Here is a 19,960-nt window from a genome sequence, read left to right as displayed (position 1 = left end):
AAAAAAAAAAAAAAAAAAAAAAAAAAAAAAAAAAAAAAAAAAAAAAAAAAAAAAAAAAAAAAAAAAAAAAAAAAAAAAAAAAAAAAAAAAAAAAAAAAAAAAAAAAAAAAAAAAAAAAAAAAAAAAAAAAAAAAAAAAAAAAAAAAAAAAAAAAAAAAAAAAAAAAAAAAAAAAAAAAAAAAAAAAAAAAAAAAAAAAAAAAAAAAAAAAAAAAAAAAAAAAAAAAAAAAAAAAAAAAAAAAAAAAAAAAAAAAAAAAAAAAAAAAAAAAAAAAAAAAAAAAAAAAAAAAAAAAAAAAAAAAAAAAAAAAAAAAAAAAAAAAAAAAAAAAAAAAAAAAAAAAAAAAAAAAAAAAAAAAAAAAAAAAAAAAAAAAAAAAAAAAAAAAAAAAAAAAAAAAAAAAAAAAAAAAAAAAAAAAAAAAAAAAAAAAAAAAAAAAAAAAAAAAAAAAAAAAAAAAAAAAAAAAAAAAAAAAAAAAAAAAAAAAAAAAAAAAAAAAAAAAAAAAAAAAAAAAAAAAAAAAAAAAAAAAAAAAAAAAAAAAAAAAAAAAAAAAAAAAAAAAAAAAAAAAAAAAAAAAAAAAAAAAAAAAAAAAAAAAAAAAAAAAAAAAAAAAAAAAAAAAAAAAAAAAAAAAAAAAAAAAAAAAAAAAAAAAAAAAAAAAAAAAAAAAAAAAAAAAAAAAAAAAAAAAAAAAAAAAAAAAAAAAAAAAAAAAAAAAAAAAAAAAAAAAAAAAAAAAAAAAAAAAAAAAAAAAAAAAAAAAAAAAAAAAAAAAAAAAAAAAAAAAAAAAAAAAAAAAAAAAAAAAAAAAAAAAAAAAAAAAAAAAAAAAAAAAAAAAAAAAAAAAAAAAAAAAAAAAAAAAAAAAAAAAAAAAAAAAAAAAAAAAAAAAAAAAAAAAAAAAAAAAAAAAAAAAAAAAAAAAAAAAAAAAAAAAAAAAAAAAAAAAAAAAAAAAAAAAAAAAAAAAAAAAAAAAAAAAAAAAAAAAAAAAAAAAAAAAAAAAAAAAAAAAAAAAAAAAAAAAAAAAAAAAAAAAAAAAAAAAAAAAAAAAAAAAAAAAAAAAAAAAAAAAAAAAAAAAAAAAAAAAAAAAAAAAAAAAAAAAAAAAAAAAAAAAAAAAAAAAAAAAAAAAAAAAAAAAAAAAAAAAAAAAAAAAAAAAAAAAAAAAAAAAAAAAAAAAAAAAAAAAAAAAAAAAAAAAAAAAAAAAAAAAAAAAAAAAAAAAAAAAAAAAAAAAAAAAAAAAAAAAAAAAAAAAAAAAAAAAAAAAAAAAAAAAAAAAAAAAAAAAAAAAAAAAAAAAAAAAAAAAAAAAAAAAAAAAAAAAAAAAAAAAAAAAAAAAAAAAAAAAAAAAAAAAAAAAAAAAAAAAAAAAAAAAAAAAAAAAAAAAAAAAAAAAAAAAAAAAAAAAAAAAAAAAAAAAAAAAAAAAAAAAAAAAAAAAAAAAAAAAAAAAAAAAAAAAAAAAAAAAAAAAAAAAAAAAAAAAAAAAAAAAAAAAAAAAAAAAAAAAAAAAAAAAAAAAAAAAAAAAAAAAAAAAAAAAAAAAAAAAAAAAAAAAAAAAAAAAAAAAAAAAAAAAAAAAAAAAAAAAAAAAAAAAAAAAAAAAAAAAAAAAAAAAAAAAAAAAAAAAAAAAAAAAAAAAAAAAAAAAAAAAAAAAAAAAAAAAAAAAAAAAAAAAAAAAAAAAAAAAAAAAAAAAAAAAAAAAAAAAAAAAAAAAAAAAAAAAAAAAAAAAAAAAAAAAAAAAAAAAAAAAAAAAAAAAAAAAAAAAAAAAAAAAAAAAAAAAAAAAAAAAAAAAAAAAAAAAAAAAAAAAAAAAAAAAAAAAAAAAAAAAAAAAAAAAAAAAAAAAAAAAAAAAAAAAAAAAAAAAAAAAAAAAAAAAAAAAAAAACCCCCCCCCCCCCCCCCCCCCCCCCCCCCCCCCCCCCCCCCCCCCCCCCCCCCCCCCCCCCCCCCCCCCCCCCCCCCCCCCCCCCCCCCCCCCCCCCCCCCCCCCCCCCCCCCCCCCCCCCCCCCCCCCCCCCCCCCCCCCCCCCCCCCCCCCCCCCCCCCCCCCCCCCCCCCCCCCCCCCCCCCCCCCCCCCCCCCCCCCCCCCCCCCCCCCCCCCCCCCCCCCCCCCCCCCCCCCCCCCCCCCCCCCCCCCCCCCCCCCCCCCCCCCCCCCCCCCCCCCCCCCCCCCCCCCCCCCCCCCCCCCCCCCCCCCCCCCCCCCCCCCCCCCCCCCCCCCCCCCCCCCCCCCCCCCCCCCCCCCCCCCCCCCCCCCCCCCCCCCCCCCCCCCCCCCCCCCCCCCCCCCCCCCCCCCCCCCCCCCCCCCCCCCCCCCCCCCCCCCCCCCCCCCCCCCCCCCCCCCCCCCCCCCCCCCCCCCCCCCCCCCCCCCCCCCCCCCCCCCCCCCCCCCCCCCCCCCCCCCCCCCCCCCCCCCCCCCCCCCCCCCCCCCCCCCCCCCCCCCCCCCCCCCCCCCCCCCCCCCCCCCCCCCCCCCCCCCCCCCCCCCCCCCCCCCCCCCCCCCCCCCCCCCCCCCCCCCCCCCCCCCCCCCCCCCCCCCCCCCCCCCCCCCCCCCCCCCCCCCCCCCCCCCCCCCCCCCCCCCCCCCCCCCCCCCCCCCCCCCCCCCCCCCCCCCCCCCCCCCCCCCCCCCCCCCCCCCCCCCCCCCCCCCCCCCCCCCCCCCCCCCCCCCCCCCCCCCCCCCCCCCCCCCCCCCCCCCCCCCCCCCCCCCCCCCCCCCCCCCCCCCCCCCCCCCCCCCCCCCCCCCCCCCCCCCCCCCCCCCCCCCCCCCCCCCCCCCCCCCCCCCCCCCCCCCCCCCCCCCCCCCCCCCCCCCCCCCCCCCCCCCCCCCCCCCCCCCCCCCCCCCCCCCCCCCCCCCCCCCCCCCCCCCCCCCCCCCCCCCCCCCCCCCCCCCCCCCCCCCCCCCCCCCCCCCCCCCCCCCCCCCCCCCCCCCCCCCCCCCCCCCCCCCCCCCCCCCCCCCCCCCCCCCCCCCCCCCCCCCCCCCCCCCCCCCCCCCCCCCCCCCCCCCCCCCCCCCCCCCCCCCCCCCCCCCCCCCCCCCCCCCCCCCCCCCCCCCCCCCCCCCCCCCCCCCCCCCCCCCCCCCCCCCCCCCCCCCCCCCCCCCCCCCCCCCCCCCCCCCCCCCCCCCCCCCCCCCCCCCCCCCCCCCCCCCCCCCCCCCCCCCCCCCCCCCCCCCCCCCCCCCCCCCCCCCCCCCCCCCCCCCCCCCCCCCCCCCCCCCCCCCCCCCCCCCCCCCCCCCCCCCCCCCCCCCCCCCCCCCCCCCCCCCCCCCCCCCCCCCCCCCCCCCCCCCCCCCCCCCCCCCCCCCCCCCCCCCCCCCCCCCCCCCCCCCCCCCCCCCCCCCCCCCCCCCCCCCCCCCCCCCCCCCCCCCCCCCCCCCCCCCCCCCCCCCCCCCCCCCCCCCCCCCCCCCCCCCCCCCCCCCCCCCCCCCCCCCCCCCCCCCCCCCCCCCCCCCCCCCCCCCCCCCCCCCCCCCCCCCCCCCCCCCCCCCCCCCCCCCCCCCCCCCCCCCCCCCCCCCCCCCCCCCCCCCCCCCCCCCCCCCCCCCCCCCCCCCCCCCCCCCCCCCCCCCCCCCCCCCCCCCCCCCCCCCCCCCCCCCCCCCCCCCCCCCCCCCCCCCCCCCCCCCCCCCCCCCCCCCCCCCCCCCCCCCCCCCCCCCCCCCCCCCCCCCCCCCCCCCCCCCCCCCCCCCCCCCCCCCCCCCCCCCCCCCCCCCCCCCCCCCCCCCCCCCCCCCCCCCCCCCCCCCCCCCCCCCCCCCCCCCCCCCCCCCCCCCCCCCCCCCCCCCCCCCCCCCCCCCCCCCCCCCCCCCCCCCCCCCCCCCCCCCCCCCCCCCCCCCCCCCCCCCCCCCCCCCCCCCCCCCCCCCCCCCCCCCCCCCCCCCCCCCCCCCCCCCCCCCCCCCCCCCCCCCCCCCCCCCCCCCCCCCCCCCCCCCCCCCCCCCCCCCCCCCCCCCCCCCCCCCCCCCCCCCCCCCCCCCCCCCCCCCCCCCCCCCCCCCCCCCCCCCCCCCCCCCCCCCCCCCCCCCCCCCCCCCCCCCCCCCCCCCCCCCCCCCCCCCCCCCCCCCCCCCCCCCCCCCCCCCCCCCCCCCCCCCCCCCCCCCCCCCCCCCCCCCCCCCCCCCCCCCCCCCCCCCCCCCCCCCCCCCCCCCCCCCCCCCCCCCCCCCCCCCCCCCCCCCCCCCCCCCCCCCCCCCCCCCCCCCCCCCCCCCCCCCCCCCCCCCCCCCCCCCCCCCCCCCCCCCCCCCCCCCCCCCCCCCCCCCCCCCCCCCCCCCCCCCCCCCCCCCCCCCCCCCCCCCCCCCCCCCCCCCCCCCCCCCCCCCCCCCCCCCCCCCCCCCCCCCCCCCCCCCCCCCCCCCCCCCCCCCCCCCCCCCCCCCCCCCCCCCCCCCCCCCCCCCCCCCCCCCCCCCCCCCCCCCCCCCCCCCCCCCCCCCCCCCCCCCCCCCCCCCCCCCCCCCCCCCCCCCCCCCCCCCCCCCCCCCCCCCCCCCCCCCCCCCCCCCCCCCCCCCCCCCCCCCCCCCCCCCCCCCCCCCCCCCCCCCCCCCCCCCCCCCCCCCCCCCCCCCCCCCCCCCCCCCCCCCCCCCCCCCCCCCCCCCCCCCCCCCCCCCCCCCCCCCCCCCCCCCCCCCCCCCCCCCCCCCCCCCCCCCCCCCCCCCCCCCCCCCCCCCCCCCCCCCCCCCCCCCCCCCCCCCCCCCCCCCCCCCCCCCCCCCCCCCCCCCCCCCCCCCCCCCCCCCCCCCCCCCCCCCCCCCCCCCCCCCCCCCCCCCCCCCCCCCCCCCCCCCCCCCCCCCCCCCCCCCCCCCCCCCCCCCCCCCCCCCCCCCCCCCCCCCCCCCCCCCCCCCCCCCCCCCCCCCCCCCCCCCCCCCCCCCCCCCCCCCCCCCCCCCCCCCCCCCCCCCCCCCCCCCCCCCCCCCCCCCCCCCCCCCCCCCCCCCCCCCCCCCCCCCCCCCCCCCCCCCCCCCCCCCCCCCCCCCCCCCCCCCCCCCCCCCCCCCCCCCCCCCCCCCCCCCCCCCCCCCCCCCCCCCCCCCCCCCCCCCCCCCCCCCCCCCCCCCCCCCCCCCCCCCCCCCCCCCCCCCCCCCCCCCCCCCCCCCCCCCCCCCCCCCCCCCCCCCCCCCCCCCCCCCCCCCCCCCCCCCCCCCCCCCCCCCCCCCCCCCCCCCCCCCCCCCCCCCCCCCCCCCCCCCCCCCCCCCCCCCCCCCCCCCCCCCCCCCCCCCCCCCCCCCCCCCCCCCCCCCCCCCCCCCCCCCCCCCCCCCCCCCCCCCCCCCCCCCCCCCCCCCCCCCCCCCCCCCCCCCCCCCCCCCCCCCCCCCCCCCCCCCCCCCCCCCCCCCCCCCCCCCCCCCCCCCCCCCCCCCCCCCCCCCCCCCCCCCCCCCCCCCCCCCCCCCCCCCCCCCCCCCCCCCCCCCCCCCCCCCCCCCCCCCCCCCCCCCCCCCCCCCCCCCCCCCCCCCCCCCCCCCCCCCCCCCCCCCCCCCCCCCCCCCCCCCCCCCCCCCCCCCCCCCCCCCCCCCCCCCCCCCCCCCCCCCCCCCCCCCCCCCCCCCCCCCCCCCCCCCCCCCCCCCCCCCCCCCCCCCCCCCCCCCCCCCCCCCCCCCCCCCCCCCCCCCCCCCCCCCCCCCCCCCCCCCCCCCCCCCCCCCCCCCCCCCCCCCCCCCCCCCCCCCCCCCCCCCCCCCCCCCCCCCCCCCCCCCCCCCCCCCCCCCCCCCCCCCCCCCCCCCCCCCCCCCCCCCCCCCCCCCCCCCCCCCCCCCCCCCCCCCCCCCCCCCCCCCCCCCCCCCCCCCCCCCCCCCCCCCCCCCCCCCCCCCCCCCCCCCCCCCCCCCCCCCCCCCCCCCCCCCCCCCCCCCCCCCCCCCCCCCCCCCCCCCCCCCCCCCCCCCCCCCCCCCCCCCCCCCCCCCCCCCCCCCCCCCCCCCCCCCCCCCCCCCCCCCCCCCCCCCCCCCCCCCCCCCCCCCCCCCCCCCCCCCCCCCCCCCCCCCCCCCCCCCCCCCCCCCCCCCCCCCCCCCCCCCCCCCCCCCCCCCCCCCCCCCCCCCCCCCCCCCCCCCCCCCCCCCCCCCCCCCCCCCCCCCCCCCCCCCCCCCCCCCCCCCCCCCCCCCCCCCCCCCCCCCCCCCCCCCCCCCCCCCCCCCCCCCCCCCCCCCCCCCCCCCCCCCCCCCCCCCCCCCCCCCCCCCCCCCCCCCCCCCCCCCCCCCCCCCCCCCCCCCCCCCCCCCCCCCCCCCCCCCCCCCCCCCCCCCCCCCCCCCCCCCCCCCCCCCCCCCCCCCCCCCCCCCCCCCCCCCCCCCCCCCCCCCCCCCCCCCCCCCCCCCCCCCCCCCCCCCCCCCCCCCCCCCCCCCCCCCCCCCCCCCCCCCCCCCCCCCCCCCCCCCCCCCCCCCCCCCCCCCCCCCCCCCCCCCCCCCCCCCCCCCCCCCCCCCCCCCCCCCCCCCCCCCCCCCCCCCCCCCCCCCCCCCCCCCCCCCCCCCCCCCCCCCCCCCCCCCCCCCCCCCCCCCCCCCCCCCCCCCCCCCCCCCCCCCCCCCCCCCCCCCCCCCCCCCCCCCCCCCCCCCCCCCCCCCCCCCCCCCCCCCCCCCCCCCCCCCCCCCCCCCCCCCCCCCCCCCCCCCCCCCCCCCCCCCCCCCCCCCCCCCCCCCCCCCCCCCCCCCCCCCCCCCCCCCCCCCCCCCCCCCCCCCCCCCCCCCCCCCCCCCCCCCCCCCCCCCCCCCCCCCCCCCCCCCCCCCCCCCCCCCCCCCCCCCCCCCCCCCCCCCCCCCCCCCCCCCCCCCCCCCCCCCCCCCCCCCCCCCCCCCCCCCCCCCCCCCCCCCCCCCCCCCCCCCCCCCCCCCCCCCCCCCCCCCCCCCCCCCCCCCCCCCCCCCCCCCCCCCCCCCCCCCCCCCCCCCCCCCCCCCCCCCCCCCCCCCCCCCCCCCCCCCCCCCCCCCCCCCCCCCCCCCCCCCCCCCCCCCCCCCCCCCCCCCCCCCCCCCCCCCCCCCCCCCCCCCCCCCCCCCCCCCCCCCCCCCCCCCCCCCCCCCCCCCCCCCCCCCCCCCCCCCCCCCCCCCCCCCCCCCCCCCCCCCCCCCCCCCCCCCCCCCCCCCCCCCCCCCCCCCCCCCCCCCCCCCCCCCCCCCCCCCCCCCCCCCCCCCCCCCCCCCCCCCCCCCCCCCCCCCCCCCCCCCCCCCCCCCCCCCCCCCCCCCCCCCCCCCCCCCCCCCCCCCCCCCCCCCCCCCCCCCCCCCCCCCCCCCCCCCCCCCCCCCCCCCCCCCCCCCCCCCCCCCCCCCCCCCCCCCCCCCCCCCCCCCCCCCCCCCCCCCCCCCCCCCCCCCCCCCCCCCCCCCCCCCCCCCCCCCCCCCCCCCCCCCCCCCCCCCCCCCCCCCCCCCCCCCCCCCCCCCCCCCCCCCCCCCCCCCCCCCCCCCCCCCCCCCCCCCCCCCCCCCCCCCCCCCCCCCCCCCCCCCCCCCCCCCCCCCCCCCCCCCCCCCCCCCCCCCCCCCCCCCCCCCCCCCCCCCCCCCCCCCCCCCCCCCCCCCCCCCCCCCCCCCCCCCCCCCCCCCCCCCCCCCCCCCCCCCCCCCCCCCCCCCCCCCCCCCCCCCCCCCCCCCCCCCCCCCCCCCCCCCCCCCCCCCCCCCCCCCCCCCCCCCCCCCCCCCCCCCCCCCCCCCCCCCCCCCCCCCCCCCCCCCCCCCCCCCCCCCCCCCCCCCCCCCCCCCCCCCCCCCCCCCCCCCCCCCCCCCCCCCCCCCCCCCCCCCCCCCCCCCCCCCCCCCCCCCCCCCCCCCCCCCCCCCCCCCCCCCCCCCCCCCCCCCCCCCCCCCCCCCCCCCCCCCCCCCCCCCCCCCCCCCCCCCCCCCCCCCCCCCCCCCCCCCCCCCCCCCCCCCCCCCCCCCCCCCCCCCCCCCCCCCCCCCCCCCCCCCCCCCCCCCCCCCCCCCCCCCCCCCCCCCCCCCCCCCCCCCCCCCCCCCCCCCCCCCCCCCCCCCCCCCCCCCCCCCCCCCCCCCCCCCCCCCCCCCCCCCCCCCCCCCCCCCCCCCCCCCCCCCCCCCCCCCCCCCCCCCCCCCCCCCCCCCCCCCCCCCCCCCCCCCCCCCCCCCCCCCCCCCCCCCCCCCCCCCCCCCCCCCCCCCCCCCCCCCCCCCCCCCCCCCCCCCCCCCCCCCCCCCCCCCCCCCCCCCCCCCCCCCCCCCCCCCCCCCCCCCCCCCCCCCCCCCCCCCCCCCCCCCCCCCCCCCCCCCCCCCCCCCCCCCCCCCCCCCCCCCCCCCCCCCCCCCCCCCCCCCCCCCCCCCCCCCCCCCCCCCCCCCCCCCCCCCCCCCCCCCCCCCCCCCCCCCCCCCCCCCCCCCCCCCCCCCCCCCCCCCCCCCCCCCCCCCCCCCCCCCCCCCCCCCCCCCCCCCCCCCCCCCCCCCCCCCCCCCCCCCCCCCCCCCCCCCCCCCCCCCCCCCCCCCCCCCCCCCCCCCCCCCCCCCCCCCCCCCCCCCCCCCCCCCCCCCCCCCCCCCCCCCCCCCCCCCCCCCCCCCCCCCCCCCCCCCCCCCCCCCCCCCCCCCCCCCCCCCCCCCCCCCCCCCCCCCCCCCCCCCCCCCCCCCCCCCCCCCCCCCCCCCCCCCCCCCCCCCCCCCCCCCCCCCCCCCCCCCCCCCCCCCCCCCCCCCCCCCCCCCCCCCCCCCCCCCCCCCCCCCCCCCCCCCCCCCCCCCCCCCCCCCCCCCCCCCCCCCCCCCCCCCCCCCCCCCCCCCCCCCCCCCCCCCCCCCCCCCCCCCCCCCCCCCCCCCCCCCCCCCCCCCCCCCCCCCCCCCCCCCCCCCCCCCCCCCCCCCCCCCCCCCCCCCCCCCCCCCCCCCCCCCCCCCCCCCCCCCCCCCCCCCCCCCCCCCCCCCCCCCCCCCCCCCCCCCCCCCCCCCCCCCCCCCCCCCCCCCCCCCCCCCCCCCCCCCCCCCCCCCCCCCCCCCCCCCCCCCCCCCCCCCCCCCCCCCCCCCCCCCCCCCCCCCCCCCCCCCCCCCCCCCCCCCCCCCCCCCCCCCCCCCCCCCCCCCCCCCCCCCCCCCCCCCCCCCCCCCCCCCCCCCCCCCCCCCCCCCCCCCCCCCCCCCCCCCCCCCCCCCCCCCCCCCCCCCCCCCCCCCCCCCCCCCCCCCCCCCCCCCCCCCCCCCCCCCCCCCCCCCCCCCCCCCCCCCCCCCCCCCCCCCCCCCCCCCCCCCCCCCCCCCCCCCCCCCCCCCCCCCCCCCCCCCCCCCCCCCCCCCCCCCCCCCCCCCCCCCCCCCCCCCCCCCCCCCCCCCCCCCCCCCCCCCCCCCCCCCCCCCCCCCCCCCCCCCCCCCCCCCCCCCCCCCCCCCCCCCCCCCCCCCCCCCCCCCCCCCCCCCCCCCCCCCCCCCCCCCCCCCCCCCCCCCCCCCCCCCCCCCCCCCCCCCCCCCCCCCCCCCCCCCCCCCCCCCCCCCCCCCCCCCCCCCCCCCCCCCCCCCCCCCCCCCCCCCCCCCCCCCCCCCCCCCCCCCCCCCCCCCCCCCCCCACCGAAGACTGGGGCTGGGGAATAGAGGACAAAAACAGTCGGTTGGCATTTTGTTGTTAGAACGGGCTCGTTCGCGAACGACACATCACTCATTGAGGCAGCTCCGTGTACGAAAAAAGTCCGTATGCCAAGGTAAAATTTTCAGAAATGTAACGTTCGTAAACTGAAAAGTTCGTAAGCCAAGGGCTTCGTAAACCGAGGTATCACTGTATTTGGTGGAGAGGTTCACTCAGGTTCACTGCTCTTTTACCACCGTGGTGGTTCCTGGAATGTTTACGCTACTTTCTCCGTCTAAATAATTTTCACGCAATAGAAATCGAGCGGGCCACGGGGTGCTTTGTGTATCATCACAGAGCAAATACGTCGCGGGCCAACGAGGGCACAGTTCAGTCTGGTCAAGGGAATTGCAAGTGGTTATTGAAGGCAATCTGTTGGCTGATGACGGACGCATTGGGCGAGCTAAAATGTTTGCGCCGTACAAAGCTGAGGCTGTTTGAATGGAGTTTTCAGTGCTGTTTAATTACAAGGGGGCAAGTCAGAAGGTTGTGCCTGTAATGGGTGGACACAGTGCAGCTGCTGTGAATACACAAAGACATCCCTCATGTCCCGAGTCATGAAGGCAAGGTGACAACATGACTGGGCAAACCTGGCTTTCAAGAATTGTACACAATGCATTTCACCACATACAGTAAAGTCTCGTTATATCGATATTCAAAGGAGTCCGAAAAAATATCGATATAACCGGGACTATCGATATATCCGACCCTGTTTGCATGTAATTTTCTCCGTGCGTGCATCGAAATAGTATCGATATAACCGGGACTATCGATATATCCGATATCGATATAACGAGACTTTACTGTATATGATAGCACAAAAAAACTATTGAGACCCCCTGCCACGCACCCACCATTTTTTTAAACCAGCTCTGACAGAACAAACGGCTTTGTTGTGCGAGCGATTCGGAGACGGATCCATTATTTTATTTTGGGCTCTGGCAAGTAGGTCGGGAGACTATGACAGTGCTGAGTTGAGGAGTAAACAGCAGCACATGATGTTGTACCCCCCACACCCCCAAGCACACAAGCAGCAGTCCTTCCCATCCCTTAGAAAGTCCTCATATAGCCCTTCTCTAACCCTGTTTCGTTCCCACAGTCCACCCACCACCCCCGCCCTTCTCCATTGCTCTTTGATCGCAGCAACCCTCGGCCGTTCACCTCTGACATATTAAAACGCCCGTGAGACCTGTGAAAACTGTAACTAGTCATGGTACTCAGCGAGCTCATATGAATTCCAATGAGGCAGCAGCTGCTCAACTCTGGCAAGTGTTGATCTACCAAGACCAAACTCATTTGGGCCACACGGCACATTAAAAAAAGATACTGGACACACTGTGTATTATCCAATGAAAACCCCTCGTCCACAACACAGTCATACAACCTGAACAACACTGATTAGAATCATTAGATGATGATCTAGCTAGTATCACCCAAAATAAACAAACAAACAATTAAACAAGCACACAAATAAACACATGAATACAAAAAAAAATAAATACATGACTAAATAAAGAATTAAATACCAAATAAATAAATAAATAAAAAAACAAAAATGATTTCATAATGAAATACAAAATACATACATAAGTAAATAAATAAATACATGTTTGAATGAATACATGTTTAACTAAATAAATACATGTTTAAATAATAAATACATGTTTAAATAAATACATAAATAAAAATACATATACATAAAATACATCAAAATGCATAAATAAAAATACATAAATACATAAATAAAAATAAATATATAAATGAATAAATAAATACAGTTTGTTAAATACATATATATATTTGGATAAAAAAAATCTAATTAATACATTCAAACATACATACACAAATAAATAAATAAATAAATACATGTTAAGATAAATAAATAAATACATAAAATACATAAATAAATAAATACATAAAACATATTTAGTTCAATAAATACATCTGAATACATAAAGTTACATATCTCGTTATATCGATAATATATCGATAGTCCCGGTTATTTACTATTTCATAAATAAAAACAGGGTTATATCGATAGTCCCGGTTAATCGATCAAATATCGATATAACGAGACTTTACTGTATAAATAAATAAATAGATAAATACAAAAAAGAGCAGAATGAGCTACTGTGTCACAACGGGCCGAAGTAAGGTCATGACAAAATGAGAGACTAATACCCTGCTGTACTCTGCCCTTGATACCATGCCAAGCTTGAAAACGAGCTCTGGATGTTTACAAGTCAGAGGGTGATAAGGGTAGAAACATTTTGGCATGAATGACCCCCCCTCATTGGCATTAAATATTCATATGGCGTGTGCCACCTGCAGTTACAGTTACATGCCAACATGCCTCTGAAGGTGATCACCTTTCTTTGACAGTGGCAACAACATGTCTTGTTAAACATGTTAAACAGTATGTTGAGACAATCTGAGACTACCTTTGTTTTCGAATTTCAAGCACCTCAACTTGCTTCTGAATAATGTTGATTCCAGTGCTAACATAAGATGCATCCCAAACCATCAAAGTAGATGATCCAGGGGGTCTATTTTTTTGATCTAATTACAAGCCAGCGTCCAACCAAAAGGGAGGTTCTATTTTTAAGATATGATTACGGTATGACACGCTGTTGCCTGAAGAGAAACAAACAACATTTAGCTGCCTGTATATATTTCACGTGATGTTTTGACTGGTGTCGGGTTAGCTAGCACGCTAATAGTGTGTTATGTCATGTCACCGCAATATGGTGGATTCTTGTCCTGGTAGGTTGTAAAGACAGATAAAATGCCACCCAAGAAAGGAATAAGATGGCAGAAATGCAATTGTGCCTCCTTGTTGGGTTGATTTACCTCCAGGACACTTTTGATGATGTTGCTTTCGCGTGAGTTGTAATTTGGGGGAAATACTTGATTCCCTTTAGGAATTACTCATAAAATGAGAATTAATCTTTGCTTTAGGCTGGACCGAATCCAGAGTAGCATCTTTGTCTTTCTGACTGAAGCAAGCGGAAAGTTCAGTTTAGGTCACCACGCTACAGTGCACCTGTCTTTTTTACTTTGGGTGCAGGTACAATTACATCATCTCCCTCGGGTTACATCATCGCACCACGACAGATCTTTTCCTTTCGGCTTTTCCCTTCAGGGGTCGGTCGCCACAGCGAATTAGTTGGCTCCATCTAACCCTATTATCTGCTTCCCCTTCTCTCATACCAACTACCTTCATGTTCTCTTTCACTACATCCCTAATCCTGCTCTTTGGTCTTCCTCTCGGTCTCCTTCCTGGCAGTTCAAGACTCCACATTCTTCTCTTTCTCGTCTGGACATGTTCAAACCATCTCAGTCTGGCCTCTCTGACTTTCTTTCCAAAACCCCCAATATGGGTTGTCCTTCTGAAGTACAGTGATACATCAGTTTACGAACCCCTTGGCTTACAAACCTTTCGGTTTACAAACGTTAAATTTATGAACATTTTACCTTGGCATACGAACTATTTTCCGGGATACACACAGAGCTGCAACAATGAGTGATGTGTCATTCGCGAATGAGCCCGTTCTAACAAGAGAATGGCACCCGACTTGTTTTTATCCTTTATTCCCCACCCTCAGTCTTTGGTTAAAGCCACGTGATTGGTCAAGAAAAAAGCAGTGAGGGAAGGTGGTTTAAACATTAAAGTGAGAGGCAGACGACAGAGAGAGAGTGACAGAATGGATAGAAAACAGTGAAATTTGGACTCGTTTCAACTTTGATAGTTAAAAGGCAGAGTGTAGACTGCAAGGTTAAAATATCCCATCAATCAGGCTCAACAAATAACCTGCACAAGCCATCTGTACACTTGATGCAAAAAGCTATCAACCCAGCTAAACAGAACACAATTGATGAGAACAAGGTAAAATTATCGCAGAGAAAGCACCTACAAGGGATCATTCCTCAAGATGGTGAAAGAAGAAGGTTACGTTCCTCATCAAGTGTTTCATGCTGATGAAACTGGCCACTACATTCCATCAAGCCATCAACGACCATCACAAAGGTCAATAAAACCACTTTATTATACAGCACAGTTTATTTCTTTAATTAGAATACCATAGCACATTTATTACACATAAAATAAGCCATATTTTGTGTAGTTTTAAGGCTTAGAAAATTAGAAAGTCAGAAATTACGTTTTATGGGGACCTGGGAACATATTATTCTCATTTTAATGGCTTCATATGGGAAATTAATTTTTGGGATAGACACTTTTCGCCTTACACACTCTGTCTGGGAACCAATTAAGTTCGCAAGCCAAGGTATCACTCTACTCATTCCTGATTTTATCCAACCTGGTCACTCCTATACAGAACCTCAACATCTTCGTCTCTGCTACCTCCAGCTGATCTCAATGCAGTTTATACACCTTTGCTGAAACTCTTCTATGGTATATCACACCTGACACTTTTATCCAGCAGTTCCAGCCTGCCCCTACACGCTTCTTCACCTCTTTTCCACACTCTCCATTGTTCTGGCCAGTTAAACCAAAGTACTTAAAATCCTCCACTTTCTTTATTTCTTCTCCCTGTCACCTCACTCTTGTACTCTCTGGTTTTTCCTCCAACGGTTCCCTGTACTCACTACAGATGACAATACTTCTCTGTCACTACAGACTTCCTCATGCAACACCACAGTTCTTCTCTGGGCACCCTGTCATAGCCATTGTCCAGATCTCCAAAGCCACAGCGCCTTTCCCCCTGACCTTCTCTGTACCTATCTATCAACATCTGACCTTCTCTGTACTTCTCGATCAACATCTATGTTGACCTGCGATCAAAATGTTGAAGTAATGGCATGTGAACGTGTGGTATTGGGGGTTTGTACTGCGTTATTTTATAAGGCAGTGGTCTGTGTGCACGTACTGGATCAGAATACTGAGAGATATTAGAGGCTGACATGTGAGATGGCATTCCATCTTCCTCTCGCTAAATTATGGGGCATCATGACAGGAACATTTGAAGCCGGCCAGCGTGACAAGCAAAATCCAGTCGCAAAGTCCTGGGAGTAACTCAAGAGTCGGTCTTGAGTGTGTGTGTGAGAGTAAGACAGACTGACCTGTATGTGTGAGCCGGTGGGCATCCAGAGCCTCTTCTGAGGAGAAGGTTGCTCCACACTGATCGCACACCAGTGCCTCGGCGGGAGCTGCGGATATATTTTAAAAACAAAACATCGTGGCGGTCAATACAAATAGCAGAGTCTGAAACTCGTGACAAAAAGTTAGCGGACACCAGGACAGACAACTCTGAAAAGTCACTTGCCCCATTTTTCACAACACAATAAGACGACTAATCGCCAAAAAAACAACCAAAAACATTGTTGCAAAGTATCAAGAATTTTTTTAAATTAAGGGTTTACCTCCTACAAATGCTCCCTTTCTTAATTTATGTAAAATATCCTTTGCTGATGATTTTTGCTCCAGTTGTCGTTTGTCCTTAAACTGTTCGTCATGGTGCACAATGCAATGTTTGAATTGCGTCGTCTGCTACAAGCCACGTGAACTCCTCTTTCCACGATGCTTTTAACAATAATAATAATACATTTAATTTCTAAGCGCCTTTCAAAACTCTCAAGGACACTTTACAGTCACGGGATAATGTACGTTTACGTTTTGTAGCGTCATAAATTTTGTTAGCTTCTTTTGAATCTTTCTTCTGGGGCTGATGTTCTGTGCATCTACAGTAAAGTCTCGTTATATCGATACTCAAGGGAGTCCGAAAAAATATCGATATAACCGGGACTATCGATATATCCGACCCTGTTTGCATGTAATTTTCTCCGTGCGTGCATAGAAATAGTATCGATATAACCGGGACTATCGATATATCCGATATCGATATAACGAGACTTTACTGTACTTTGGAAAATGATATGTAAATGCACGACCTTTAACACTTGGGAAAATCCGGCTGCCGTGACGAGTATGCAAATTGCCAAATGAACTGAAATTCCAAAATTTCCAAACCGAACGAAGATTTCGAAATCGGAATAATTGATTCTTTGCTCTTCATTGAATCAAGCAAACGTTTGATTTGAAAAAAAATCTGTCTTTTTTTTTTCTTGAAGAAGTTGTCGGCCACCCGGGCAGAGACGTTTAGTAAGTTGTACGCCCGACGTAAAAGTTGCACGCCCCGGGCGTCTGGGCAGACGTTATTTCAGCCACTGCAAATAGCATGTGAGATTAGTTCAGTCACCTCTTCATCTCATTTTTATTTTCGTTCTCTGCGCATCGTGTTTTTTCGGTGCTTGCACAGCAGAGAAAAGCACAAATCGGACAAACAACTGCAGCGGGCAGGGTGCAATGGCTCTTTTTGCCGACAGAACGAGTCAAACTCAAGAATTTTATTTACCACGGCCCTGTTATCGGCTTCTGAACAACGAGCAGACTGTCTGTTGGAGAGGCCACAGAAGAACTGGGTGTTCTCTCTTCAACTGCAGACGCTTACCGCCTGCGGCACGTCCCTTTTATCGGCTAGCAAAACAAATGGGTGGTATGGGGGGGGGGGGGGGGCGCACTTGAAAGTCAACACCCCAAATCCCATCACACGCACTGTAAATACACTCGCCAGTTCACCTGTGCGACTCCGTTGTCTGTGACAATGGAAGAAAGCAGGGCGCCTTGGCCTTTCTAGCGTACTTCGATTGCATTCGCTGGCGCCGATATTACAGCACATCCAAGTCAAATCCTCCGAAATGACAAATTCAACAAACATTTTGAAGAGGCGATACGCCTCCGAAATCCTCAAATTGACATTGGCAAAATCCTGTGAAAATTAAGTAAATGCAAATGGTAATTTATAGATATAGTCAAACCTCGGTTATCGTACGTTTCGGTTCTCAACCAATTCAGATTTTGACTAAAAATGTCTTTTTTTTTTTAATGCTTCGATTAACTCATTCACTGCCATTTACGAATTTATTCGCGAATTGAAAATATGACGTACAACGCCATTCCCGAATTAGTTCGGGTTTTTCTTGCTTGGTTGTCGATAAAGCGCCAGATAGACCTCTGGCAATGGTTTTCCCTTCCACCAGGGGGCAGCATTTGCTTGTTGTGCATGTTAGCGCTTTGTTACAGCTTCAGCTGTTAAAGCACTATATAAATCAATATGTATGTATTGTATTTTGGACAGCCACCCTCATCTCAAGCTCATATAACTCCGACCCATAGAATTTAGGAATTAACTCTTTTTTTCTGATGAAAGAAGTGAGTCTAAGTTTTCTTACGTTGCATTGAATGTTTATGTAGTCCTAAAAATCAATATTGTGTTGGTCCTGGAATTTGAGTGACAATGACAAAAACCCTGGCACTGGAGTAGACACATTTTTGCACATCTGGCAGTGAATGAGTTAACAACCGAAACTCGGTTCTGGACCAAACTGAGCGCACCTGAATGCACCACTCAAAGCCCTTCCGCTTCCTTTAATGTCATTTCCTTGTATCGCGTTCAATTGTGACCGATGCATTATCATTGTTTAGCGGTCCATTGTGAGCTGGAGTGTTTGTATTTTTCAATCACGATTTTAAAAAAGCAGATATTGATTACATTGATTAATAATGGAAAATGTATCGGTTTTTGACCAAATCGGGTTGAGAACAGGTTTCTGGAATGGATTATGGACGAAAACTGAGGTTTGACTGTCTATTTATTTATTTATTTATTTCACAAGCATTCATTAAATGAGTATTTTTTGGTAGCAAATAGTTTTTTATTCCTCTCTCGATTTTCAACTTTGAAGTCAACTCGCATCACAGAACTGATTGCGTTCCACTTTGGAGGTTATTTTCTCAGCACACAGCTGTTTGGATGTGGCTTGGCTGTGAGAGAGATGTAAATCGGTTGCAGATCCATATTGGCCCTGGGCCCATTCACTGATCTATTTTCTGCTCAGCTGGCTTTAAATGAAGTTAAAATGACTCATTAAAACACCCACAAGCTTTGGGAAGTCGGAAAAACGGCAGCCCCTAAAGGTGGTGTGTGTGTGTGTACAGTGTACACACACACACACACACACACACACACACACACACAGTGCCAACATTGCCAAAATAAAACACCAAAAAAGCACTGATATGTTTCTTTTAGTGAAGCAAATCTAGTACAGTGATACCTCGGTTTACGAACCCCTTGGCTTACGAACTTTTTGGTTTACGAACGTCAAATTTATGAAAATTTTACCTTGGCATACGAACTATTTTTCGGGATACACACGGAGCTGCCACAATGAGTGATGTGTCCTTCGCGAACGAGCCCGTTCTCCAAGAAAATGGCAGCCCACTGTTTTTTTTCCTCCATTCCCCGCCCCCAGTCTTTGGTTAAAGCCACGTGATTGGTCAAGAATGCAGCAGTGAGGGTTGGGGGAGGGCGTTAAACATTAGAGAGACAGGCAGACGACAGAGAAAATGGAGAGAAAACTGAAATTTGGACTCGTTTCAACTTTGATAGTTCAAAAGCATAGTGTAGACTGCAAGGTTAAAATATCCCATCAATCAGGCTCCACTAATAATCCACACAAGCCATCTGTACACTTGATGCAAGATGCTATCAACCCAGCTAAACAGAACACAATTGATGAGGAACTCGATAAAATGATCAGAGAAAGCACCTCCAATGGATCATTTCTCAAGATGGTGAAAGAAGGCTACGTTCCTCATCAAGTGTTTAATGCAGATACAACCGGCCACCCCATTCCATCAAGCCATCAACGACCATCACAAAGGTAAATAAAACGACTTTATTATAAAGTACAGTTTATTTATTTAATTATAATACCATTTAATACATTTACACATAAAATAATGTATATTTTGTGTAGTTTTAAGGCTTAGAAAATTAGAAAGTAGAAAATTATGTTTTATGGGGATCTGGAAACGGATTATTCTCATTTTAATGGTTTCCTATGGGAAATTATTTTTTGGGATACACACTTTTCACCTTACACACTCTGCCTGGGTACCAATTAAGTTCGTAAGCCAAGATATCACTGTGTAGCATGATCGCGGCTTCTAGATCCTAGGTCGACGTTGGTCGACGCCGTCCAATGCGCTGCGTTGCGTCGCGCCGTTTGCGATTCGTATGATAAAGACAAAAAGGCGGTCGGGGGTTGTGGAGGAGAAAAACAGTGCATTGTCTTGCGCCGTCAAAGGCAACGGAGCGTGCTCTCATCCATAAACCATCAAACCGTCTCCAGACGCGGCTGCAATCGTCCTCCATCAAAACACTTTGTCTGGCATACCAAAATAAGAGCCGGCGTCGAGCTGCATACTAAATCAGCCCATTAGAGCAACGTAGAGCTCGCTCCTTAGCAACCGGCGTGATCTGAAGCCGCTCTACCCCAAGTACGCGACGACACAGACATGAGATCCTCATCCTTTTTTTTTGTTTGTTTTTTTGCCGTTTTCGGGAGGTTGTCTCAGGTTGAAGGTGATGCAAACAAAGCGTGTCATATGCGACAATAACAGAAACGAATCGTGCTAAGTTTGAAAGATCTCGCTCAGCTGTCAGCAGGATGTCACCATGCACGGAAACGTTTGTGCACGGTTGAGCTTTGTATTCTAGTTGTATTATTATTTTTTTACTCCCTGATTATAAAACAAGCACTTCCACCCTTCGCCCCCCCCCCTTCTGCTCCTAGCTCTCTATTTTGGATAAAATAGCTGGGAGAGCAGTCAGGTCTGATTAAGTCTGCATTTGGGTACAGTGTGTTCCTGGACACACATCTGCGAGCGAGCCATCACACACGCTTCGGAACACTGGCAGAACACCCAGGCCTGCCGGCAGCGAGCTGATGATGTCATCACTACCCCAAAAAAAAAAGGGGGGGAGCGGGGGGAATGGCAGAACTGGCGACAGGCCTAAAAAACATGGAAGGGATTCAATTTGGGAAGGAAAAGGGGGTGGTCAGTTGAGAGGTAAAAGGTGGGGAACAGGTGTTCGAGTCGAGTACAGTCATACTTTGGCTTACGAACTTAATTGGTTCCCAGAAAATGTGTAAGGTGAAAAGTGTGTATCCCAAATATTAATTTCCCATAGGAAACCATTAAAATGAGAATAATCCGTTCCCAGCGCCCCATAAAACAATTTTTTTCTACTTTCTAATTCTCTAAGCCTTAAAACTACACAAAATAAGGTATATTTTGTGTAGTTTTACGGTTTAGAAAATTCAAAAGTACAAAATTATGTTTTATGGGGACCTGGGAACAAAATATACCTTATTTTGTGTAGTTTTAAGGCTTAGAGAATTAGAAAGTAGAAAAAAAATTGTTTTATGGGGACCTGGGAACGGATTATTCTCATTCTAATGGTTTCCTATGGGAAATTAATTTTTGGGATACACACTTCGCCTTACACACTGTCTGGGAACCAATTAATTTCGTAAGC

At 59.6% G+C, this 19,960-nt stretch overlaps 1 protein-coding gene across 2 annotated transcripts in view; it reads right to left on the bottom strand.

The window, feature by feature from the left end:
• The window catches only part of zbtb16b (zinc finger and BTB domain containing 16b), a 42,923-nt gene that overhangs the window by 13,896 nt on the left and 9,067 nt on the right, over positions 1 to 19,960 (bottom strand). For both annotated transcript variants that reach the window (XM_089014250.1, XM_089014251.1), the window contains exon 4: positions 14,637 to 14,723. In XM_089014250.1, coding sequence (XP_088870376.1) covers positions 14,637 to 14,723 — 87 coding nt within the window. The remainder of the gene's footprint in view (positions 1 to 14,636; positions 14,724 to 19,960) is intronic.

This window comes from Hippocampus bargibanti, linkage group LG14, assembly GCF_051943395.1.
Source record: "Hippocampus bargibanti isolate YZ-2025 linkage group LG14, ASM5194339v1, whole genome shotgun sequence".
In the NCBI taxonomy this organism is placed as follows: domain Eukaryota; kingdom Metazoa; phylum Chordata; class Actinopteri; order Syngnathiformes; family Syngnathidae; genus Hippocampus; species Hippocampus bargibanti.
Note: the sequence above shows the minus strand (reverse complement) of the source record. Positions and strands in the feature narration are given on the sequence as shown.